Genomic DNA, 25,487 nt, shown 5'->3' with positions numbered 1-25,487 from the left:
CAGCCTGTCTGGCATCCCTGGACTCAGCTGCCTCCTCCAGGGAGTGATGGATCTGACCCAGGCCTGGCCTGGGGTTCCTGACACTCTCACAGGGCCCCAACCAGGCCTGGAGTGTTCCTACCTCCACTCCAATGAGAACACAGGGCGGCCCTGCACCTCCAGCCTCCTTCTTCCCCATCTTCACGTCTCCACTCCCCGCACTGCTGCTGTGCTGGGGGACCTGGGGACGTGTGGGGTTTACAGGGGCCTAGGCATGCCCGGCCATGCCCAGCCTCAGGGATCACATGGCAGAGTCCCGCACCCTATGGCCCCTGCTTGGGATGCTCCCTGCAGGTACCAGGAACCACTGCAAGGAGGGGGAAGTGCCTCAGAGCCCTTCCCCTGAGCTGAGGGCTGGCAGCCACCCTTTGGCTTTGGAGAAGGTGAGCTAGGTCTGTCTATCAGGGACTAATTATTTCTGCAGCAGCCGCTTTGCCTGCCCGGTGCCACCACTGTCCTCACCACAGGCCCCATGGCTTGTTCTGAGTGTCCTGTGTGTGTGCATGTGTGTCTGTGAGCATGCTGCCTGGTGTATGTGTGCTGCACATGTGTGTGTGAGCATGCTGTCCAGGTGTGCATGTGTGTGCGTGCTGCCCACATGGGTGTGTATGTGAGCATGCTGCCCAGGTATGCACATATGCACACATGTGTGAATGTGCTGCCCACATATGCGTGTGTGTGAGCATGCTTCCCATGTGCATGCATGTGTGCGTGAGAATGTGTGGCCCACGTGTGCATGTGTGTATGTGCTGTCCATGTGCACACATGTGTGCTTATGTGCTGCTCATGTGTGTATGCTGTTCATGTGTATGCGTGCATGTGCTGCTCACGTGTGCATGTGTGCTGCCCATGTGTGCTGCGTGTGCTGCTGTGTGCATGTGTGTAAGCATGCTGTTCATGTATGCATGTGTGTGAGCATGCTTGTCACGTGTGCCTGTGTGCTGTCCATGTGTGCACATGTGAGCATGCTGCCCGTGTGTGTGTGAGCATGTTGCCCGTGTGTGTGTGAGCATGTTGCCCGTGTGTGTGAGCATGCTGCCCGTGTGAGCCTGTGTGTGTGTGTGAGCATGCTGCCCATGTGTGTGAGCATGCTGCCCGTGTGAGCCTGTGTGTGTGTGTGTGTGAGCATGTTGCCCGTGTGAGCCTGTGTGTGTGTGTGTGAGCATGTTGCCCGTGTGTGTGAGCATGCTGCCCATGTGTGTGAGCATGCTGCCCGTGTGAGCCTGTGTGTGTGTGTGTGAGCCTGTGTGTGTGTGTGTGTGTGAGCCTGTGTGTGTGTGTGTGTGTGAGCATGTTGCCCGTGTGTGTGAGCATGCTGCCCGTGTGTGTGTGAGCATGTTGCCCGTGTGTGTGAGCATGCTGCCCATGTGTGTGAGCATGCTGCCCGTGTGAGCCTGTGTGTGTGTGTGTGTGTGAGCATGCTGCCCGTGTGTGTGAGCATGCTGCCCATGTGTGTGAGCATGCTGCCCGTGTGAGCCTGTGTGTGTGTGTGTGTGAGCATGCTGCCCGTGTGTGTGAGCATGCTGCCCGTGTGTGTGAGCATGCTGCCCGTGTGAGCCTGTGTGTGTGTGTGTGTGAGCATGCTGCCCGTGTGAGCCTGTGTGTGTGTGTGTGTGTGAGCATGCTGCCCGTGTGAGCCTGTGTGTGTGTGTGTGTGAGCATGTTGCCCGTGTGTGTGAGCATGCTGCCCGTGTGTGTGTGAGCATGTTGCCCGTGTGTGTGAGCATGCTGCCCGTGTGTGTGTGAGCATGCTGCCCGTGTGTGTGTGAGCATGTTGCCCGTGTGTGTGAGCATGCTGCCCATGTGTGTGAGCATGCTGCCCGTGTGAGCCTGTGTGTGTGTGTGTATGTGTGAGCATGCTGCCCTGTGTGTGTGAGCATGTTGCCCGTGTGTGTGAGCATGCTGCCCATGTGTGTGAGCATGCTGCCCGTGTGAGCCTGTGTGTGTGTGTGTGTGTGAGCATGCTGCCCGTGTGTGTGAGCATGCTGCCCGTGTGAGCCTGTGTGTGTGTGTGTGTGTGAGCATGCTGCCCGTGTGAGCCTGTGTGTGTGTGTGTGTGTGTGTGTGGTGAGCATGTTGCCCGTGTGTGTGAGCATGCTGCCCGTGTGAGCCTGTGTGTGTGTGTGTGTGTGTGTGTGTGAGCATGCTGCCCGTGTGAGCCTGTGTGTGTGTGTGTGTGTGAGCATGCTGCCCATGTGAGCCTGTGTGTGTGTGTGTGTGTGTGAGCATGCTGCCCATGTGAGCCTGTGTGTGTGTGTGTGTGTGTGAACATGTTGCCCGTGTGAGCCTGTGTGTGTGTGTGTGTGAGCATGCTGCCCGTGTGAGCCTGTGTGTGTGTGTGTGTGTGTGAGCATGCTGCCATATGGGCATGTATGTCTGTGTCTGCCTTCTGTGCCATGGTGTGTGCCCTCCTGGGCTTCCCTGCCCCTTCATCTCCATGATGCCCTCTGGTCCCTGGCTCTCCTCCTGTACCCAGTTCCTTCCTCTCCCCAACCCTGGGTCCCCACCCCAATCCTCAGCCCACCCAGTGCTGATGGGGAATCAGGTACCAGAGTGTGCACCTCTCCCGGCCTGGCTGTGTGACTGGGAGCTGAAGAGCCCTCTCTGGGCCCACTGCCGCTGCACTGTCTCCCAAGCGAGGTCACTTGTGCACCTGACACAGGCTGAGCTCAGCAATTGTGTCCCAGTTGCTCCAGCTCTGAAAGGGGCCCTGAGGATAGACCCAGGGTCACGGGTAGGCTCTAGGCTGGAGAGCTGCCCACAGCACAGGGCGGGCCCAGCACCCATGCCAGACAAAAAACCACCAAAGGGAGCCATGGAGTGACAGGTGAGATGTGAACCCCCAGCTCTGAAAGATTTGGGTCTGCTAGGCCCCTGCACCAACAAACGAAAATAATCCCTGGGCCTGATCGCCGCTCAACTCCTGCACCTGGCTGGCCCCGCGGGCTCGGTGAAGACAGGAGATCATACCAGGCTGAGGGATGCTTCCAGTGAGGTCAGGCCCACTAGCAGGGGAGGCCATTGTGAGTGGCAGCTCAGCGCAGGCCCGCTGCCTCCCCTCATCCACTCCCAGGCTGAAATCAGGCGGAGGTATCCAGGCTGGCTCCTCCAGGCCTTCTGAATACACCCAGCCTGGCCATCGCAGGGCCAGGTCCCGCCAGGCTCTGTCCAGCTTTGTCACACAAGCCCAGCCACCCGGGCCTCCCACATGGGCAGCGGGGATGCAGGTTCCACTCCACATCCCAGGAGCCAGCACAGGTGCTAGGACACCAGAGCCCCTGCTAACCAGGAAGGAGCCGCCCAGCAGAGATGGAGCCTTACCCTCCGGCTGCCCCCCGGCGCCCCTCTCCTTGCAGCCTTTTCCCACTCCCTGACCTGCCCAAGGGGCTGCCAGGGCTTCAAAGGCCCCTGCTGGGGTTCCACTTCACCACCTCAGGGCACAGCTCATTTCCCTCCCCCCAGGAGCTGTCACCTTGGATACCATCTGCACCCAGGCAGCTCAGAGATGCTTCCTCTGGGCCTCCCAGACCCCCTGGCCAGGCAGGCAACTGATGGGATCAACATCCCCTCTACCCAGGAAACCAGCTGGCCAGCTCCGAGACATGTGTGAATGAATGAATGAGTAACAAAAGAACAAATGAGGCAGGGCGCGGTGGCTCACGCCTGTAATCCCAGCACTTTGGGAGGCCTAGGCGGGGGATCCCAAGGTCAGGAGATCAGACCATCCTGGTTAACACAGCGAACCCTCCCTCTACTAAAAAAAAAAAAAAAAAAAAAAAAAAAAAAGCCAGGCATGGTGGCAGGTGCCTGTGGTCCCAGCTACAATGGAGGCTAAGGCAGGAGATGGCGTGAACCTGGGAGGCGGCGCTTGCGGTGAGCAGAGATGGCGCCACTGCACTCCAGCCGGGGTGACAGAGAAAACAAACAAACAAACAAATGCTCCAGGCCTTCCCACAGAGCTTGGGGTTGCCCCGGGTAACTGCAGGAGGAGGAGCTCAGTCCACAGGGCCCTAGACCCAGCTTTTTTCGGACAGCAATGCCCAGAGTGGGCTTGGGTGCCCGAGGCCTGGGGCCCACTTCCCCGCTGCACACGGCTGGTCGGTGTACATATGGTCTGCTGGGGAGGTGGAGGCAGAGGGAGTGGAAGTTCCTGCCGCTGCTTCCCATGTTGCTCCCATCTGCCCCTGACTGCCTGGCAGGCTGGCCTTTTCTGGTGTGGCATCACCACGTGGCTGGTTCTGCCTGGTGGGCACGTTAGGAGTCGGGCACGGCACGCCTGGGCTCCATGCAAGGCCTGCAGGCTCCCTCTCTCCCTCTGGGATCCAGCAGCATCTGAGAAGGTCATCAGATGACTTAGAATAGGGCCTCACCCAACCACCCTGTGGGGGTTTGCCAGGCCTCTGGCCTGGGTGCCCAGACGTGTAGCCACTGTCCTCTGGCATTGGCCAGGGTGGCCTCTGTCCCCATCTCTCTCCTCCAAGAGGTGGCTCTGCTGCCCATCCAACCCCTCCTGCTGCCCCCCCCCGCCCGGTCAGACCCCAACCCATTCCGCAGGCCTGACTGGAGGGACACGGACTGCCCCGTTTCTGCCTGGTGACCAGTGCCCACTGTGCACTCCCCCAGGTCAGCCGAGCCTGGCACACAGTGGGTGCTCCCTAAATAGCCATGGAGGATATCATAGCCACCCCCATTTTATTCAGGGGTCACCAGCTCCCCTGCTCTTAAGGCCAGGCCAGGCTTTCCCTGGAGGAAGGGGAGGCTGCGCCTACAAAGCCATGTTTTCATTAGCAAGAGATGAATAATTAATGCCACGATGCCTTTGAAAACTGTTTTGGTTTTTATTTTAAACTTTTCTATGTATAGAAACAGCACTTCTGTTAGGCACCAAATTTTTTTTTTAATAAACGTGGCAGTTATTCATTCAATCCCTGGTGCTCCCTGGGGTGGCTGGCACAGGGGTAAAGAGAACTTGCCAGGGCTCCACTGGCAGACTCTACCATGTGCCTGCCCACCCCCCACCCCCCATGCACAGCCAGGGTGGAGGACACAGGGCAGAGGGCAGAGATTGGTGGGCAAGGCCTGGCCAGAGGCCAGAGCTGCAGTGCAGTTGCACAGTGGCCAAGCCCTGTGGCACACTGGGGCCCTGCCTGGGTCCTCAAGCTTCCCAGCCTGGAATGGGGTGATGGTGCAGGGGACCCAAGGTCTGATCACGCTGCCCAGGTATTCTAGGCAGAGGCTGGGAGCTCCCCTCACAGAGATGGCAGGAAGCATGGGAGGGCCCAGGAGGGCAGGCTGAGCCAGCCATGAGGTGCAAGGTGAAGCTCTGCACCACCCACCAGGCCCACCTCTCTTTGTGCTCAGAGCCTAGGGACCGAAGCTGAGGCCTAGAGAACTCATGGGCTCCATAATTCTCCAGGTCGAGAGGCAGCCACTATTGATTTCTTGGCTCTTCAAGTCCATCCACAAATCCCATTACTTGGTGCTTTCTCAGAAATTAAGTCAGAAACACTTCTATTTTCAAATTACAAGTTGAGGAGACTTTGGGGCAGCAGAAGACAAAACAGTATGTTCCAAGTGCACCTTCCCTGGCCGGCTGCCACAGCACCTGAGCCCTCTGGCCCATCCACAGTCAGGGGTCGAGTGGACATCCCAGCTCAATGCCCCCTGCCACTGTCCAGTTGCAACTGCCTGGCTTGGACACGGCCTTTTCTGACCCTGCAACCTCTTCTTCTGCTTCTCCTGAAAAGGAAGGTGGAAGCCATGGGCTTAAGCAGGAGCCAGCTGAGGCACGGTGGTGGCTGAGGCAGCTGCAGCTCCAGGGAGGGGGTCTGAGTCGCCTGTCACTATTTCCAGGGCTGGGAACACCAGAGAGTCGGTCTCTCCCCTTCTGCTGCCTCCAACATGGTAACAGTGGCAGCAACAGCACATCCAGGGACCCAGGCCAGTTTTAAACCTCCCACCGCACCCCCCGTGTCCTGGGCTCTGGAGACCGCTGGTGAAGACAGCCGTTCTGAGGATTATTCCTCTTCTCCCCATTCCACTGCTGCTGCTGCTGCTGCTGCTGCCAGTCTGGCTGCTGAGGAGAAGCAGGACCAGTCGCTGCTGTCACACGCGTCTGTGTGAAGAGACCACCACAGACTTTGTGCGAACAATAAAGCTTTTTATTCACCTGGGTGCAGGTGGGCTGAGCCCAATAGAGAGTCAGCGAAGGGAGATAGGAGTGGGGCAGTTTTACAGGACTTGTGTAGGTAGTGGAAAATGACAGTCAAAGGGGTTGTTCTCTGGTGGGCAGAGGTGGGGGGTCCCAAGGTGCTTGGTGGGGAGCTTCTGAGACTCATTGTCCAGGAGAAGGAATTTCACAAGATAATGTCATCAGTTAAGGCAGGAACCAGCCATTTTCACTTCTTTTGTGATTCTTCAGTTGCTTCAGGCCATCTGGATGTATCTGTGCAGGCTTGGGCTCAGAGGTCTGACATTCCTGACTTCTTATATTAGTAAGAAAAATTAAACAAAATAGTGGTGAAATGTTGGGGCAGTGAAAATTTTGGGGGGTGGTATGGAGAGATAATGGGCGATGTTTCTCAGGGCTGCTTTGAGTGGGATTAGGAGTGGCATGAGAACCTAGAGTGTGAGAGATTAAACTGAAGAAAGATTTTGGGGTAAAGGGTAATCTTGTGGGGTTGTTAAAAGGAGCACTTTTTGCATAGAATGATTGGTGATGGCCTGGGTGCAGTTTTGTATGAATTGAGAAACTAAACGGAAAACACAGGTCCAAATAAGAGGAGGAGAAAAATAGGTATTAAAGGGTTAAGAATTGGGAGGACCCAGAACATCCAATTACAGAGTGTCCAAGGGGTTTCAGTGTAATTATTTGCTTGGTTGGCGAGTTTTTGTGCCTTATCCTTGAGTTTTTTTTTTTATGTTGTCATGTACCAGGCCAGATTAGTTTAGGTAGAAACAACACTCTTCATTTAAAAATATACAGAGTCCTGGCCAGGTGCGGTGGCTCATGCCTATAATCCCAGCACTCTGGGAGGCTGAGGCGGGTGAGGCAGGTGGATCACAAGGTCAGGAGGTCGAGACCATCCTGGTTAACACAGTGAAACCCCATCTCTACTAAAAATACAAAAAATTAGCCGGGCATGGTGGTGGGCACCTGTAGTTTCAGCTACTTGGGAGGCTGAGGCAGGAGAATGGCGTGAACCTAGGAGGGGGAGCTTGCAGTGAGCCAAGACAGCACCACTATACTCCAGCCTGGGCGACAGAGTGAGACGCTATCTCAAAAAAGCATGGAAATGAATAGATGGGTGGATGAAATGACAACTGCGAAATAGCAGACAACCTGGGGACATCCTCCCTCTTCTCCCTCCTCTCCCAGGTGCTGCACTGGGGCCTGACAGCCCTGCAGCCCTCGGTGTCTGGGAAGCCAGTTTGAGGAGCAGGCCCTCCAATCTCTGATGTTCTGGCCTTCACTTTCTCATTCTCTCGGCTCCTCAGAGGCACTATTTTCTGAATGTTTAATGTTAAACCCTGCTTGCCTCGTGAATACACACAGTTCAGAAAGCGAAACCTCAACAGAGCCACCACCCCCACAAGGGAGGTGACATGCCCCTATCCTTTCTCAGATGCCCCGGCCACTGAGAGAGCATCCCGGCCACCCTGCCTGACTGGAACCACCCAGTGACAGCACTCGCTAGTGACCAAGGGCAGCCTAAAGGCCACAGCTGGGCATTCAACACTGGGGTGCAGAGAGGACAGCACCAGGGGCAGGGGGTAGTTGGGGTCAGCAGTGCTGAGGAGGCAGCCACTGCCCCCCTGCCTCTGACCAGCTCTGACCCCTCATCAGATCCTCCGAACCTCTTGGCTCAACCCCAGGGCCTGTCCCTCTGAGCTCTGCCCAGCCACAGCTCTGCTGTTTCTGATGCAGCCTCCCGTTCATGGCCACAGCAACTCCATGGCCCTGCTCCTGCAAATCTGGATGGAGGCCAGGCCATGCCCAACGCAGAAGTCAGGAAGCTCAAAGGGGCTGCAGCCTACGAGGCCCCTGGCCAGGGATAGCAGGCAAAGCCCCTACCCTCTGTCCTACCTGTCTGGGCCTGAGCTACTGCATTACTCAAGCCTCGGAGAGTCCCCTGGACAAGAAGGGACATGCTAAGAGGGGGATGGGGCTACAGCCATGCAGGGAGAAGGTGTCCAGGAGATGGCCTGTGGGGGTGACAGGGCCACCAGATCACTCCGGGAGCAGCACTGAGGCCAGCGGACAGACAGACAGCAGGGGACGGGGGGCAGGAGCAGAGGGGGCAGGGCTGCCAGGAGAGCGTTGCCGCTCGGCTGTGCGGTTGGTCCTCCAAGCACTCAGCTTTCCACCCGACCTCGTCCTCCTCCCTGGCTGGCCTTCCCACCCCGAGGGGCTCCTCCTCAGCCAGGTGCTGCATCCAGCAAAACCCCTAAGTCACGGAGGCCGGGGTCGATAGCCCATTCATTGTCCTTACCACGCTGTTCCTTCCAGGCCCTGGGCCAGGCTGCGGCACTCAGGATGTCCCACTGCTCACTCCCCGTGCACACGCACCCTTCGAGGTATCTGGAACGGGTAATCTCAGGCCCACCGGCAAAACCAAGAGCACTGGTGGGCTCTCTGTGGGATGCAGGGGGCTCCCGAGGGGTCTGCCAATGAGGAGGGCTCGAGGGCCAGTGCACCCCTGGCAGGGCGCTGTCAAGGCAGGACCCCCACCCCTATGCCCGGGCCCAGGCCTGCTGGCCTCAGCCAAGTGCAGAGGATGACAGTGGGTCAGACTCAGAGGGCTGAGGGCATCATGTGTCAATGGCCTTGCTGCCACCTAAGGCCCAGAGCAGGGACTAAAGGGACAGAGTGGGCAGGTGCCTCTAAGCCAGTGGCAGACCACCCTCCTGGGCCCCAGCCGGGCCAGGACAGCCAGGTCCACCCCAGGGTCCAGGAGCTGTGTGTATCCTAAAGGAAGCCACCCGTTATAAGGGTGGCCAGGGCAGGCCAGGCAGGCTTCAGAGGTGGCCAGGGAGAGGTAGCAGAGGGGTCCCAGAGGGGTCCATCCCAGTCTCAGGAGAGCAGCCATGTGACAGTCAGAGGGCAGGCCCCGGAGAGGTCAGGGGTGAGCTTGCCTGGGCTCCTGGCCTGTGGATGGGGGCTGTGGTGGGCATTCTGGACTCAGGTAGCAGCTCCTGGGGCTGAGACTAGCAAGGAATTAGACATCACGCTGCCAGGGGAGGCTCCTGAGGCCCGAGGGCTGTAGTCATTCCATGACCTGCTAGTTCCACCCAGTAACACAGACTTCAAAGGCAGGGGTCAGGCTGCGGAAAGCACCAAGCGAAGGGGCTGCACCCACCCTGGCTGCAACGCCCTCTTGGTGGGGAGAGTCTCAGATTCCAAGGTTGGCCCTGCCAGACCCAAGAGGACAGACCAGGGGGACAGATGAGACCCAGTGCCCTTAGCCCCCCACCTTGCCCTGCGAGGTCCCCGTGTCCCTCCTATTCTCCACCAGGTCTTGAGGGCAGGGGCTCCACTGGGCAACCAGTCCCTTCCACCCGCTCCCCAGGCATCGACCCACTGGCCTCAGGTCGGGGCACTTGTAGGCCCCCATAGGCACACCCTGGGGAAGAGGGTCCGAGTGAGAGGGGTGGGCCGCTTGCCCGCAGCTCCGCCGCAGCCACGCTGGTTTTTCTCTTTCATGTGTGCTTGTGCTTTTTGCCACCTCAAAGACACCGCAGAAGAGGACATGGAAGGTAAAAGCCCGACCATGCCGCCGGAGGTGCAGGACCCTGGTTCTGGCTGACGCGAGGCAAAGAGCACTGGCTGGGGTCTCTCGCTGCCCTGCCTCTCTCTCGCTCTGTCCTCTTTCTCTTCCCCTGGCATGGGGGCCTCGGACGGCCAGGCCTTGCTGCTCCACAAAGTGCCGCAGGGGTCGGGCTGCCCGGGCCTTGCGGGTGCCACACAGCGGAAGGGGAGTAAGCAGGACCAGCCAGCACTGCCAGAGACCGGGCAGTGCACACCCCCTCCCCTTTCCCCCAAGCCCCTTCCTTCCCTATCTTCTTTCCGAGCCCCTGGCCTCTTTCCTCCCTCTCCTCCCTTCCTAGCTTTCAAGGACGCTGCCTGTCTCGCTCCTATTTCTTCCTTTCCTCCTCCTCATCCTTCCTCCTCCTCACCCTTCCTCCCAGCCCCAGGCCCTGAGCTCTTCCTCTCCGACCCCACCAGGGGCTTTTGAAGGCCTGGAGCAGAAGCAGGACCCTCTTGTTTCTGGGGTTTGGGGATACACTCAGCTGAAAAGGCGGGCAACCTTCAGCGAGGGGGAACCCAGGGCCCCAGGCCACCCAGTCTCACCCGAGCTGTCTCTCTCCCTCTCCCCACGCTGGTGATGTGCTGACCAGAGGAGAAGTGAAGACCCAAGTGAGTGTGGGGTCCTGGCAGGCCTGGTGCTGAGTGTGTTCTGGGTGGGGGCGGAGGAGCGGGCCAGGGCCAGATACCTGGAGCCTGCACTGGGAGGGATGCTCGGAGGGATGCTCAGAGCACAGGGTGGGAGGGACAAGGGTCACCTGGGAGATGCAAACAGAAGGCCCCGCAGGGTGTAATTTTGCCTAAGGTCATCTGGTGCAGACAAGGAGGGCTTCCTACAGGAGGGGGCTACCGACGAGGACGGAAGGAGGAGAGGGGGGTGGGAGAGAGTTGAGGAAGGAAGGCGGGATGCAGGGTGTTGGGGACTGCATCACCCCACGGCCTTTGGAGGACCACCCCATGCCCCGGCATACTTCGAGGACTGCCAGAGCCCTAGATGTGAAAATCGACAGGAAAGTGAGTCAGGAAGTGGGAGAAAGGTGAGGGACTCAGCCCAGAGACCTACTTCAGAATGACACCTTGACTGTGTCCAAAATAGCTTGCTGTGCAAGGGCCCCGCTCCCCTTTGGGGCAGAAATTGGAGGAGCTTGTCCTCATCATACCTGCTTGTGAGCACTTCATAGATTTATTTATTTATTTATTTTGAAATGAAGTCTCGCTCTGTCGCCCAGGCTGGAGTGCAGTGGCGCGATCTTGGTTCACTGCAAGCTCTGCCTCCCAGGTTCACACCATTCTCCTACCTCAGCCTCCCGAGTAGCTGGGATTACAGGAGCATGCTGCCATGCCCAGCTAATTTTTTGTATTTTTAGTAGAGACGGGGTTTCACCATGTTAGCCAGGATGGTCTCGATCTCCTGACCTTGTGATCCACCTGCCTTGGCTTCCCAAAGTGTTGGGATTACAGGTGTGAGCCACCGTGCCCAGCCGGATTTGTTTTTTTAAATGCAGCTCTTCTGAGTTTTCTGGTTTTGATCAGTACTCACAAGCCACAGCACCCACTACGTGATTCATCCTTTTACCTCTTGAGTGCTCTTGCCTGCGTTTTGCTCTGCACGAGGTGTGGTCTTAGAGCATCTTAGCACACGCTCACTGGTGGCTCCACTCGAAGAGCATTGCAGAGTCTCAGAAGCAGAGTGAGGGCATCTAAAGGGTATAGCTGGCATATTTCCACCCTTTGCACTTTATTTTTCCGTGATTTTAAGTAAAGTAATGCCAGGTCATGAGATATTTTCTCATTTTAGAAAAATTGTGTGTTTTCATTATGAAAGTAAAATTCCTCATGAAAAAGAATTTTGAAAAATATATAAAAGTCAAATGAAGAAAAAACGTCATCTATAATTCTCCCACCCAGCCAGCCAGACTGTGGAAAAGAGCAGAAAGAAATAAAAAGCCTTTTTTCTTCCTTTTTCCCATACCGAGAAAATTTCAACTCAGTGCTGTTTTTCAAACATCGTATTGTCTATGCAGCCTTGAATTCTGCTTTTTAAAAATGTGGCACTGGCCGTGCGCGGTGGCTCAAGCCTGTAATCCCAGCACTTTGGGAGGCCGAGACGGGCGGATCACGAGGTCAGGAGATCGAGACCATCCTGGCTAACACAGTGAAACCCCGTCTCTACTAAAAATACAAAAACTAGCCGGGCGAGGTGGCGGGCGCCTGTAGTCCCAGCTACTCAGGAGGCTGAGGCAGGAGAATGGCGTGAACCCGGGAGGCGGAGCTTGCAGTGAGCTGAGATCCGGCCACTGCACTCCAGTCCGGGCGACAGAGCTAGACTCCGCCTCAAAAAAAAAAAAAAAAAAAAGTGGCACTATTCATAAGTATTTTTCCATGTTTTTACAGAGACTTCTTTTTTTTTTTTTTTTTGAGATGGAGTCTCGCTCTGTTGCCCAGGCTGGAGTGCAGTGGCACAATCTCAGCTCACTGCAAGCTCCACCTCTCGGGTTCATGTCATTCTTCTGCCTCAGCCTCCCGAGTAGCTGGGACTACAGGCGCCCGCCACCACGCCCGGCTAATTTTTTGTATTTTTAGTAGAGACGGGGTTTCACCATGTTAGTCAGGATGGTTTTGATCTCCTGACCTCGTGATCCGCCCGTCTCGGCCTCCCAAAGTGCTGCCGGCCCAGAGTCTTCTTAAATATTTTCAGTGACCACATAATATTCCATCAGTTGAACAAACCATAACTTTTCTAACCTTTCCCCTATTGCAGGCTTTCCCCAATATTTTACTTTCATAAATAACGCGGTTGGAAAGCATTTTCCGTCTTTAGGGTTATTTTCGTAGGCCACATTCCCAGAACCGGAATTACTGGGTCAAAGACTGTGAATGTTCTTAAGGCTTTGACATCAGTGCCAAGCTGCTTTCCAAAAGGGCCTGGCCAACGCTGTCTCCTCCGTGGGATGTGAGCGGGTCTGTGTCCCACACCCTCCTCACCCAAGGACAGAAACATGCTTTGACTTTGCAGCCTCCGACGGATGAGAAACGGCGTCTCACGGTTTGGCTTTGTGCCCCAGTAGTCACTCAGGGCCAACGTTTCCCTGTTTGTGGATGGCTCATCTCTTCTGAGAACTCACAGCTGTGCCTGTTGCTCATTTGTCTCATGGTGGAAGCGTCTCTGCGTTTTCTTAGTCATCAGTTTGCCTAAGGATATACGTCTTCTCTGTATTTGCTGAAATATACATTTTTAGTCTTTTTTTTGCCTTTCCGTTTTCCTTTTTTTTTCCCCACATACATAAGTTTTTCATTTGCGTGGAGTCATCTGGCCTTCTTTCCCTTAGAGCCACCTTCTCATGCTTCTGAGCTTAGGAAACCCTTTCCTCCTCCAGTTTTTGACTGATATTTAGTTCCACATTCTTTTATGGTTTGTTGGGAAAAATGTCTTATTGTTTTAACTCTTTGCTGCATCTGGAATGTACTGATGAGAGGAGGGGATCGCACACCCAGCCGGAGAGGGTTCCTCGTCTCCCCTTCAGATTGCTTTCTTTCCAGCCCCCTCTCCTCTTTCCTTTGAGCCTGCAGAGAGAAAGATGGGGAAATGAGGGGCTGGGGAGAAAGAGGGGCTGGGCAAAGGCACATGCTCACAATAGCCGTTCCTGCCCAGGGAGGCCACTACCGCCCACAGTGGCCATAGCTTCTCACCCGACCTGGCTGCGTCTGTCTGTTTGAGAAGGAAACAGAGGTACCCTCCCTGGTAGCTGGGGTACAGCAACACTTGCAACAGCCAGAAGCCAAAAGGCAGATGGCAGTGCTGGAAGCTGAAGCCTTCTTGAGGGGCTCAAGCCACTCTTGGGATAGTGGGCTATAAAGCTCATAAGCATAAAGCTGGGGCAAATGTGCCGCTAGGTGGGGCATCCTCAGCTGGAGGCCAGAGCAGGAGGACACCAGGGTTAGTAGAGGGCCAGGCTGACCCTCTGGGATGGGTTCCCGGGTCTCTGCTCACGGGCCTCTCTGTCTACTCTTGAGACTCACTGTTCCTAAGATCCCAGGAAAGGAGAAAGTGGACTTCGATGTAAGTTTACAGGACTCTGTTCAACATGGCCACAATTTCCTCATACCCCAGCTTTTGGGCTCCAGGCTAGGCCTCAGAAGGTCACTTCCTCCCAGGCACCCAGAGCTGGGCCCCCTTGGTCCGGGGAATTCTACCATAACCTATTCCTGGACTAGAGGAAACCCCTCCAAAAATAAACATCTCATTTCCCTTCTCCTACATCCATCCTTCTATCCATCCATCCATCCACCCACATAAGCACCTACCCATTCACCTACCCATCAATACACTCATTCAGCCACCCACCCACCCATCCACTCAACCATCTATCCCTTCATTCATCCATCCACCCACCCACCCACCTACCCATCCATCTCTCCATCCATCCACTCACCTGCTCACCCATCCATCCCTCCATCCATTATCCACTCACCCATACAACCACCCACCCATTCATTCATCCACCCACCCACCCATCATCTACTCACCCATGCAGTCACCCACTCACCCACTCATCCACCAATTCATCCATCCATCCTTACTTCCATCCATCCAACCAGCCACATATCCATTCACCCATTCATCCATCCATCCACCCACCCAACCACCCATCTATATACTCACCCATCTATCCACCCACTCATCTATCAATTTACCTACTCATTCATCCATCCATCCATCCATCCATCCATCCCACTGATTCATTTACTTATCTATCCATCCACCTATCATCCACTAACTCATACAACCACCCATTCATCCACCCTCCCGCCCACCCATGCACCCATTCACCCACTCATTCATCCATCCACCCACCTCTCTATCCACCCACTCACCCACCCATCCACTCAGCCTCTACCATTAATCCACATATCCATCCCTCCACCCATCTATCCATCCATCCATCCATGCATTCATCCTTCCTTCCATCCATCCATCTGTCCCTCCATTCCCTCAATCATCCATCCATTCACCTACTCATCTGTCTCCATCCCGTATCACTCATCCGCCCATCCATCAGTTCATCTGTTCACACACCCGTCTATTTATCCAACAAATTTCTCTCACTCAGCAGCCTTCTCTCTGCCAGGTCCATGCAGGGCGTCTCTGAGGTTGATGACAGAGTCAAGGCAGAGCCAGTCCATCTCAAGGGTGCTGAGGACCTTATAACTGGGCATCATCCCTGCTCTTTGATCTGGAATCAGGCCACCCTTGGCCCCTATGAGGATAGCAGCCATGGCAATGTGGAGAAGGCAAAACATTCCTTGCCACTTGCCATTTTCATGATGGCCAAGAGAGACAGGGCTTCTCTGCTAGAACAAGGGAAAGGGCCTCCTGCTGCAAGGCAGGCCAGGCAGGGCAGAGGTTGGAGAGAGGGATGGGGCTAATGCCCACTGCCCTGCCCACAGGACATCCAGAAGAAGCGTCAGAACAAAGACCTAACGGAGCTCCAGGCCCTCATCGACAGCCACTTTGAGGCCCGGAAGGAGGAAGAGGAGCTGATTGCTCTCAAGGACAGAATCATGAGTGGGGCAGTTCAGGTTGCCACAGGGGCTGGTGGGCACCCTTGGAGGAGCTGGGGGCAGGGCTAAGCAGACTGCCTTCTCTGGCCGTAGGAGAAGCACCGTGCAGAGAGCAGAGCAGCAGAGGTTTCATGCAGAGAAGGAGAGGGAGCGCCAGAACAGACTGGTGGTCTGTTCTGCCTCATCAGCTAATGAGCCCCAGGCCCAAAGAAATGCAGGGGGCTGAGGCCTTCCTCCTCCTGGGGTTCCCATTGTCATTGGCCAAAGATCAGAGCCACTGACTAAGGACCCCACGCCCTGCAGAAACCCTTGCAAGAGAATAAATCCTGGCCTAAACCTGGAACTTCCTTCCAGGCAGTTTTTTTTTTTGAGACAGAGTCTTGCTCTCGCCCAGGCTGGTGTGCAGTGGCCGGATCTCAGCTCACTACAAGCTCCGCCTCCCGGGTTTACGCCATTCTCCTGCCTCAGCCTCCCGAGTAGCTGGGACTACAGGCGCCCGCCAGCTCGCCCGGCTAGTTTTTTGTATTTTTTAGTAGAGACGGGGTTTCACCATGTTAGCCAGGATGGTCTCGGTCTCCTGACCTCGTGATCTGCCCGTCTCGGCCTCCCAAAGTGCAGGGATTACAGGCTTGAGCCACCGCGCCCGGCCCCTTCCAGGCAGTTCTAAGCCCAGGGTGGGTCTTTAAAGCCTGCCCAGAAAGCACAGCACTCCCTTCATCCCTGAGTGTCTTGGGGACAGGGTCTCCAAGGGAGAAAAGGGTCAGAAAGGAGGAGGAGGTCGCCATGAGGAGGGCAGAGAACGACCTGAAGAAGGTTCTGTTTTCCATGGGAGCCAAGTACAGCCGCTGTCTGGCCAAGGTGCATGCCCCGCGGGGAGCACGGGGGCATCTTCACCCTGGGCTATGCCCTGCGCTCTGTTGAGACCGAGTCCCTCTCTTTGGGCCTGTCCCCTACAGGCTGACCAGAAGGGAGGCGAGAAACAGACGGGAAACAAAGAAGATTCTCGCTGAGAGATGCAAGCCACTCAACGTCAACCACCTCAGTGAAGACAAAGTGAGGTGAGGGGTGGGTATTGCAGGGGTCAGCCCCGGGGGTGGCCCTGCAGGGGCTGGTGACTGCTCCCCAGGCTGCCAAGGGCCGTGCTCCTCGGTGGCTGGAGGACTCCAGGGGCCTGGCCCTGTCTTTGAGGCTTAGTCAGCGAAGCCTCACCACTTCTGCCCCAAGGCCAAGGAGCTCTGGGGGACCCTGCACCAGCTAGAGACTGGTAAGTTCAAGTTTGGGGAGAAGATGAAACGCCAGAAATATGGTGTGAGTCCCGGCATCTCTGGCCCTGGGGCCCTAGCAGCTTTCACCCACCAGCCAGGGCAGCCACCTCCCTGCGTCCCTACCAAACTCTAGACCTGCCCACCCCAGGGCCCTGGGTCCTGAGAGGCCCACACAGGCTGTTGCCACTGACCTCTGGCTGAGGCTGCTCTCCTGCTGGGGACTGTGGCCAGAGCCCATCCTCCTGGCTGGCCACGTAGCACCCTGAGTGATGACCCGGCCTGTGAGTGGCCTTGGTCATCCCTGCCATGATGACTATCATGGCAGGGCAGCCATGGCCGAGTGGACTCAGGGTCCATTTTTGAAGCCCTTTAAGCTCATAGAAAGTCCCCATCAACACCGAGCTCAGCTCCGGGGCACCAAGTCCGTCTGGTGTAAGGCATCCTTTCCACAGAGCCTCCTCCACAAACCCAGACTCTGGCTTCCACCAGGGCCCCAGACACCTACTTCCTCAGGGCAGGCAGAGGGGCAACACACTGTACCCCGTAGCTGCGAAAGGGGGCATGGCACTGTGACCCTCTGGGATGGAGAAGAACCACCGTCCCATGCAGGCACCATTGCTGCAGGCCAAGCTGGGGCTCAGGAAGGCAGCCTGCCCGGGCAGCCTCAGGGGCTGGGGTACAACATGGGAGCTAGGATGGAGGCTGAGCTGCTTCCCGCCCTCCCAAACACCAGTATGGGCTCTAGGGGACAGGGGCAAATCTGAGGGTGATCTGTGTGCTCAGGGCAAATGCAGACACTCCAGCATCACCATCAAGGCCACGATATCCACCCTCCAGCACCACCCAGGGCCCCAGGGAGGGCAGCTGTGCCCACAGGGCCTGTGCTTCACCCAGGTGCAGTGGGTACGGGGTGACCAGTCCAAGCCAGCCAGCCCAGGTCATGCTGCGGCCATGGCCCGGGCACTGTGCTCCAGCTCTGGGAGCCCTGGTCATTCCCTTCATGTGATGGGGGATCCCAGGCCTGCCCCAGCGTCCCTGTGAATGTGAAGTGACCCCCAAAGGGACAGGCTTTGCCCCTGCTCTCAGGCCTGCATGCCCCACACTCTACTCCCACACAACGCACCCGAAGGCTTTGTGGGGAGGTGGAGGAAGGAGCCCCACTGTGAGACATCTCTATGTCCCCAGAGCTCCTCTGACACTGACAGTTGCTCTCTTCACTGGTTTGTATGTTTGTATAAAGTGCCCAGAACGGTGCCCAGCACACAGGAGGTGTGAGCCGTCATCATCACTGCTGTCATCGTTGTCACCACTGTCACTGTCTTTCGGTTCTCTTTCCCAGGTGGCCTCTCAGGATCCCTCTTCTTGCCTCCAGTGACCTGGGGCCCTTCATGTCAGAACAGATGTGTCCTGCGATGCTCCGCACGTGAAACAGTAAGACCCTATAAATGAAAAAATGTATTTTCCCCCATGGGGTTTAGTTTTTGTTTGTTTGTTTGTTTTTCTTCTTTTTGAGACAGAGTCTCGCTCTGTTGCCCAGGTTGGAGTATAGTGTTGCAATCTCGGCTCACTGCAACCTCCACTTCCCAGGTTCAAGTGATTCTCCTGCCTCAGCCTCCCGAGTAGCTGGGATTACAGGTGCCCGCCACCATGCCCGGCTAATTTTTTGTGTTTTTAGTAGAGACAGAATTTCAACATGTTGGCCAGGCTGGTCTCGAATTCCTGACCTCAGGTGATCCGCCCACCTCAGCCTCCCAAAGTGCTGGGATTACAGGTGTGAGTCACCGCACCCGGCCCCCCATGGGGTTTAGAAGTAGCTCAGCACAGCAAGTGGTGGCTGCCACCCAAGGAGGTGGCACAGAGGACAAAAGCCCACAGAGGACAAAAGCCACAGAGGACAAAAGCAGGCGGTGTGGAAATCAGGACCCCACTTGTGGGGCCAAGGCCATGAGCAGCCACAAGGGGGCCCCAGTGAGCCCAGTGCAGGGTAGGGGGGAGCTTAATGCACAGCTAGTTAGGCTAAGAGAGATGTGGCAGGGTCCCCCTGGGGCAGCAGGTGGGGGCTCAGCTCACCCTGGCTCCTGGCTGCACAGTGCATAGTGGGCATCTCCTCTGCCTGAGGAGGAGGAAGGGCAGCCTGCGGCCAGCAGGTGTGCCAGGATCCTCCCACCTGGGCTGGGGCCCGGAAGGCTAACACAGGGCAGCTGAACCCATTGCAGAACAGGGCCCGAGGGCTGGCTCGGGAGCAGGTGGTCACCGGCTGGCTCTCAACAGGCCTCCACCCAACCTCTGAGTCCCTCAAGCCCTTCCCAGGCCTCCACCCTCCGCCGCAGGCCACACCTACAGCCTGGGCCCTTCTGTGCTGAGGGCTGTGCCCCTGGAACTGCCTGGGCCCTGAAGCAGGGTTTCTGGGGCTTTGGCCCAGGGGAGCTGACTGTGTCACAGCTACCCTCACACCTCACTCCTTGTCCAGGCTGTGCGGGCAAGAGGAGGGAGATGAAGGAGGGCGGGGCTGGCCTTGCTGGTCATAAGGGTTGCTGATCTCTGGGGATCTGGCTGGAGCTAGGGGCTGAGGAAGGACAGGCTGGTGGCAGGGGCCAGGGCTGGGCTTCTGGTGGGCCAGGCCCCCCTAGAGTGAGGTCTGTGCTCACTGCATCCCTAGGGACACAAGCCCAGGGCCAGGGCCTCAGGCATTGTGGCCTGCCAGGCTTCCTGCCTCAGCCCCACCCCGCCCAAGACAAGGCATCCAGGGACACTGGCCTGTGACAGACACGCCCACAACTTTGCTGTGTGCCCATCCTTGTTGCCCCTCCTTTTAGGGAGCTACCCCACCCCTGCCCTTTAACAGATGAACCCAGTGCGGAGCCACTGCCCCCACCCACCAGCCCCTGACTCAGGCCAGAGAAGTGAAAACCACCTGACCTCAGAGGAGGAGCCTGGGGGTGCAGCAGGGCCCCAGGTGACCGGAGGTCAGTCCCCGGGTGGGTGGCCTGGAGGCCAGTTATCTGGAGGATGCTGAGCAGAGAGTGGGGAGGGCCCTTGGTGCCTTTCCTTCCAAGAGGAGAAGCTAAAGGGAATGAGTAACATCAATCCAGGACCCACTGTGCAGGTGCCAATGACGAGGCCAGCAGAGGGGACCACAGGTTCTGCCCAGGACAGTCCTGGAGATGGATGGTGGGGCTGGTATCTGTCTTAATTTCCTGCATTGCTAGAAAGGAATACCAGAGGCTGGGTAATTTATAAAGAAAAGATGGTGGCCGTGCGTGGTGGCTCATGCCTGTAATCCCAGCACTTTGGGAGGCCAAGGCAGGTGGATCACCTGAGGTCAGGAGTTCGAGACCAGCCTGACCAACACCGGAGAAACCCCATCTCCACTAAAAATACAAAATTAGCCAGGCATGGTGGTGCACACCTGTAATCCCAGCTACTCGGGAGGCTGAGGCAGGAGAATCGCTTGAACCTGGGAGGCGGAGGTTGCAGTGAGCCGAGATCGTTCCTGCCATTGAACTCCAGCCTGGGCAACAAGAGTGAGACTCCGTCTCTAAAAAAAAAAAAAAAAGAAAGAAAGAAAAAGAAAAGATGGTTATTTGGCTCATAGTTCTTCAGGCTGGTACAAAGAAGCGTGGAGCCAGAATCTGCTTTCCGTGAGGCCTCAGGAGGCTTCCACTCACAGCAGAAGGGAAAAGGGAGCAGGCATCCCATGGAGAGAGAAAGGAAGGAGGAGCAGGGAAAGAAGGTGCTAGGCTCTCTTTAACAACCAGCTCTCATCAAAACTAATAAAGGCAGAACTGACTGTTAACGCAAGCACCAAGCCATTCATAAGGGGTCCACCCCCATCATGCAAACACCTGGCACCACGCCCCACCTCCAACACTGTGGATCAAATTTCAACCTGAGATTTGGAGAGGACAACATCCACACTGTATCAGCATCCCAGCCATGAGGATGTACTTCATGTTGCCTCAAAATGGCTAAGATAGTAAATGTTTAAATACGTGGGTAAATCTAAGTAACTATTGGCTGCATAGAATAATGTCAATTTTTAATGGTGTTTTATATAGGTAACAATTTTATTGATTGATCGATTGATTGAGATGGAGTATTGCTCTGTCACCCAGGTTGGAGTGCAGTGGCTTGATCTTGGCTCACGACAACCTCTGCCTCCCGGGTTCAAGCAGTTCTCCTGCTTCAGCCTCCCGAGTAGCTGGGATTACCAGGCGCCTGCCACCATGCCTATAATTTTTGTATTTTTAGTAGAGATGGGGTTTTGCCATGTTGGCCAGGGTGGTCTTGAACTCCTGACATCAGGTGATCCGTCCGCCTCGGCCTCCTAAAGTGCTAGGATTACAGGCGTGAGCCACTGTGCCCAGCCTATATATAATTTTTTTTTTTCTTTTTTTGAGACGGAGTCTCGCTCTGTCACCCAGGCTAGAGTGCAGTGGCGTGATCTCGGCTCACTGCCAGCTCCACCTTCTGGGTTCACACTATTCCCCTGCCTCAGCCTCCTGAGTAGCTGGGACTACAGGCACCCGCCACCACACCCAGCTAATTTTTTTGTATTTTTCGTAGAGATGGGGTTTCATCGTATTAGCCAGGATGGTCTTGATGTCCTGACCTTGTGATCCACCCGCCTCGGCCTCCCAAAGTGCTGGGATTACAGGTGTGGGCCACCGCGCCTGGCCAAAAATTTTAAATGCACCAAGGTCGCTGTCCCAACTTCCTTCCGAAGAGTACAGAATGGGAAGGAGAACACTGCAGTGGAGAAACTGACAAGCACACCTCAGCCAGGTGACCAAGGTCAACACCAGCAGTGAGGAGTCATGCTGATGGCATGTCGCCTTGTAAGATGAGATGAGAAGGGCCCTTACTTCTGCAATCTTCCTCCACAAAACCTCAGTCTACCTCTGAGAAAAACATCAGACAGTGCAGTCAAGGGGCATCTACAGAATTCCTGACCAGTCCTCGTTAAACTATCCAGGTCATCAAATACAAGGAAAGCCTAAGAAACTCTCGCAGCCAGGAGCAGCCTGATGACTCAGTGTCACGTGGGATCTGCATGGGATCTAGGACAGCAAAACTATATTAGGTAGCTGGACGTGTTAGCACTTACCTTTAGTCCCAGCTACTTGGGAGGCTGAGCCGGGAGGATCATTTGAGCCTAGGAGTTTGAGGCCAGTGAGCTATGATTGCACCCATGAATAGCCACTGCATTCCAGCCTGCACAACATAGCAAGACTTCATCTATTTGTTGTTGTTAAAGTACATTAGTGGCTGGGCACGGTGGCTCACACCTGTAATCCTAGCACTTCGGGAGGCCGAATCACTTGAGGTCAGGAGTTTGAGACCAGCCTGGCCAACATGGTGAAACCCCATCTCTACTAAAAATAGAAAAATTAGCCCAGCACAGTGGCGTGTGTCTGTAATCCCAGCTACTCAGGAAGCTGAGGCAGGAGAATCGCTTGAACTCAGCAGGAGGAGGTTGCAGTGAGCCGAGATTGCACTACTGTACTCCAGCCTAGGTGACAGAGCCAGACTCCATCTCAATAAATTAAATAATAAATAATGATAATAAAAAAATAAGAAATAAAATAAAGTACATTAGGTGATGTCTTAGCAAATGTCAGCCAGGAGCCATTGTGACAAAAGACATCCTGGCGGTATGTTGTGTATGTTATCTGTCTTCCTTAAACCAGATTGGTCTGTTAATTTGGCTTTTGTAGGCTTAACCCAAACATTTGGATCAGGTCCAAGGAAACAGGCAAACAAGCAAGTCCTCTCCAGGGTGCACAGAGCATGTGCTGCAGAGACCTGCATCACTGCCGGCCTTCACAGGTGCCCCTAGGAAAGCTCCCCTGCCTTTTCAGGCATCTGTTTCTCCTCTATTGACTTAGGAGCTCCCAGTGGTGTGACTTGAGTGAGTCCCATGCCCACAGGCTCTCTAAGAAAGCAGCCTGTGCCTTCTCACCATCCTGGCACAAGAAGAAGGTGCTGGCCCCAAAGGGAGCTTGTTTATAGGGTGACTCCATCTCGGGAGGGGACTGGTGTGAGAGCTCTGCCCAGGAGCAGGGCGTTATTGTGTAAAGGAATCCGATGTTTTCTTCTTCTTCTTTTTTTTTTTTTTTTTTTTTTTGGAGACGGAGTCTGGCTCTGTTGCCCAGGCTGGAGTGCAGGGGCACAACTTCGCCTTACTGCAACTTCACCTCTCAGGTTCCAGAGATTCTCCTGCCTCAGCCTCCCAAGTACCTGAGATTAGAGGCTTGAGCCACCATGCCCAGCTAATTTGTTTCTTCTTTTGAGATGGAGTCTCACTCTGTTGCCAAGCTGAAGCACAATGGGACGATCTTGGCTCACTGCAACTTCCGCCTCCCTGGTTCAAGCAATTCTCCTACCTCAGCCTCCGGAATAGCTGGGACTACAGGCGAGTGCCACCAAGCCTGACTAATTTTTTGAATTTTCAGTAGAGACGGGATTTCACCGCGTTAGCCAGGATGGTCTGGATCTCCTGACCTTGTGACCCGCGGGCCTCAGCCTCCCAAAGTGCTGGGATTACAGACATGAGCCACCGTGTCCGGCCACAATCTTATGAAGAGCCTGCCACCAGTTTTCACAAGCCATCTGGATTCGGATGCCCGCGGAAATTTGAGAACTACTGACTTAGGTGAAGGTAAAGTTGGCCTTGAAAATCTTCTGGGCCAGGCGCGGTGGCTCAAGCCTGTAATCCCAGCACTTTGGGAGGCCGAGACGGGTGGATCACGAGGTCAGGAGATTGAGACCATCCTGGCTAACATGGTGAAACCCCGTCTCTACTAAAAAATACAAAAAACTAGCCGGGCTAGGTGGCGGGCGCCTGTAGTCCCAGCTACTCGGGAGGCTGAGGCAGGAGAATGGCATATAAACCTGGGAGGCGGAGCTTGCGATGAGCTGAGATCCGGCCACTGCACTCCAGCCCGGGCGATAGAGCGAGACTCCGTCTCCAAAAAAAAAAAATAATAAAAAAAAATAAATAAATAAATAAAAAATAAAAATAAAAAAAAAAGAAAATCTTCTGTTACAAGTCCCATCAAGATCCAGGTACCCAGATGAACCCACCCCCGTCCAGGCCTGTGGTTCGGGCTTTGGCCGCTGGGAAGGGCGGGCCAGGAGGAACCCTTGTGGCCTCTGAGCGGCTCAGGTGCTCAGGGCGAGGGCAGCAGTCCCCAGGTGGGGCACGCCTCCATTTCTGGCCCGGGCGGAGCGGGGACCCCTGGGCGCCGGCGGGCAGAATGGGCGGTGAGGGCGTGAACGCGCCCCTGCCGCCACCAGGGCCTCTGGCAGCTGTGGCAGTGGCGATGGCCTCTCCTGGAGTGTCCCCGCCCCACATTGCTAAGTAGAAGCCACTCCACTGGCGGGGGGCGGGGAGGGGGGTGCAGGCAGCTAGGGCCTGTGGGTCTGGAGAAGGCCAGAGAGGGCGCGCAGAGTCCTCTCAGGTTTCTGAGTTGGGTTGGAACCCGGGCGCCTTAAAGTTTGGGGAAGGAAGCAGAAGAAGGAAAGTGGCACGCCCCATGCCGGCAGCCGCGCAGCTTTGTCTCTGAGCGAGGTTTCCTCACTTGCGCGCCTACCCCGGGACGCCCCAGCCCAGGCGATCCTCGGGAAGCGGATCCGTCAGGCCCTGGACAAGAGGAAGACTCCGTTTCTTCCGCAGGCGCTCGGGAGGCGGAAACCAGGAGCCCCAGCCTCTAAAAAGACGTCCCCATTTCTGCCAGAACACTCAGGGAAACCCGCCAGCTTGGCCCTCAGCCCGCGCACCTCGCTTCTAGGTGTCCCCGGCAACCTCGGGCAGCCGAGGGGCGCAGGGTTCAATCCGACGCGGCCTTGCCCGGAGCCGTCCCAGGGCTGCTTCCTCCTCCCTGCCTGCCCAGTAGGGCCGCGGCGAAACGGACCGGGCACAGACGAGCCCGAGTGGAACCGCGTCTCCAGGAGCCCAGGACGCCGCTGCGGCTCCTTCACTGGCCGGAGACGTTTAGTCTGCAAGGAATCTTGAGTCCGGGCTCCCGACTCCGACTCGTCCTGGGCTGAATGGCCTCACCAAGCCCCCTGGGGCGCCTCTGCTAAATTTGGAGGCGGCAGACACGCACCCTGGGGAGAGCCCTTCTGGCGGAGACCCCGGGGGCCGCTGCATGGGAGGTGGCGAGGGTGGCGGCGTCGCACTGCACATCCCAGCCCCAACCTTGGCTCTGGGACAGTCCCCTGTCCCCCGAGGAAGAGGCCGCCTCCTCGGGAGCAGGAGGCGCCCCTAGAATCCCGCTGCTGCAGCGCACTCTTCCCTGCCCGCCGACGCAGGCTTACCGGCTGCCAAGCTCCTGCCGCCCCTGCAGACCCCGGGCGACCGCGCTGGGCCGAGCCTGGCCGGCCTGGAACTCTCGTGTCTCCGCAGCTGCCCTGCGCGCCCAGGCCCGGGAGCAGCTGGGGGCCTGTGACTGTGGCCTTGTGGCTGTGCCTCTCTCTGCGCCGCCTTCCGCTTCAGCCGCTCTCCAGGCTCCCGGGGCTGGGTTGAATGAATGCAGCGGACACCATATGGCGAGGCCTAAATGATTTACTATCCCTGTATACAAAGTTTGTGCTCCGGCTGAATAAATAGCATAACTTTAGGCTCAATGAGATTAAAACTTGGCCAGGTGTGGTGGCTCACGCCTGCAATCCCAGTACTTTGGGAGGTCAAGCCCAGTGGATTGCTTGAGCTCAGGAGTTCAAGACCAGCTGGACAACATAGTGAGACCCCCGCCATCTCTACTAAAAATACACAAAAAATTAACCGGATATGCTGGCGTGCGTCTGTAGTC

The 25,487-nt window shown here is 56.3% G+C and overlaps 1 protein-coding gene and 1 long non-coding RNA gene across 2 annotated transcripts; one reads left to right on the top strand and one right to left on the bottom strand.

Moving 5' to 3' along the window:
- Nucleotides 1-12,679: 12,679 nt before the first annotated feature.
- Nucleotides 12,680-25,191, bottom strand: LOC117096196. Its single transcript, XR_004442383.1, has 3 exons — nucleotides 24,994-25,191; nucleotides 17,795-18,110; nucleotides 12,680-13,064 (listed from the first exon to the last, which is right to left on the bottom strand). It is a non-coding gene; the product is annotated as an uncharacterized LOC117096196 (long non-coding RNA).
- On the top strand, nucleotides 13,398-15,834 carry LOC117096194 (troponin T, fast skeletal muscle isoforms-like). The gene is made up of 2 exons (XM_033233245.1): nucleotides 13,398-13,904; nucleotides 15,293-15,834. The coding sequence occupies exons 1-2, from the start codon at nucleotides 13,812-13,814 to the stop codon at nucleotides 15,473-15,475; spliced, it is 276 nt and encodes a 91-aa protein (XP_033089136.1). The 5' UTR covers nucleotides 13,398-13,811; the 3' UTR covers nucleotides 15,476-15,834.
- Nucleotides 25,192-25,487: the final 296 nt, after the last annotated feature.

The sequence above is a fragment of the Trachypithecus francoisi genome, unplaced genomic scaffold, assembly GCF_009764315.1.
Source record: "Trachypithecus francoisi isolate TF-2019V2 unplaced genomic scaffold, Tfra_2.0 Lachesis_group14, whole genome shotgun sequence".
NCBI lineage: Eukaryota > Metazoa > Chordata > Mammalia > Primates > Cercopithecidae > Trachypithecus > Trachypithecus francoisi.
This window is presented reverse-complemented; position numbering and strand designations above follow the sequence as displayed.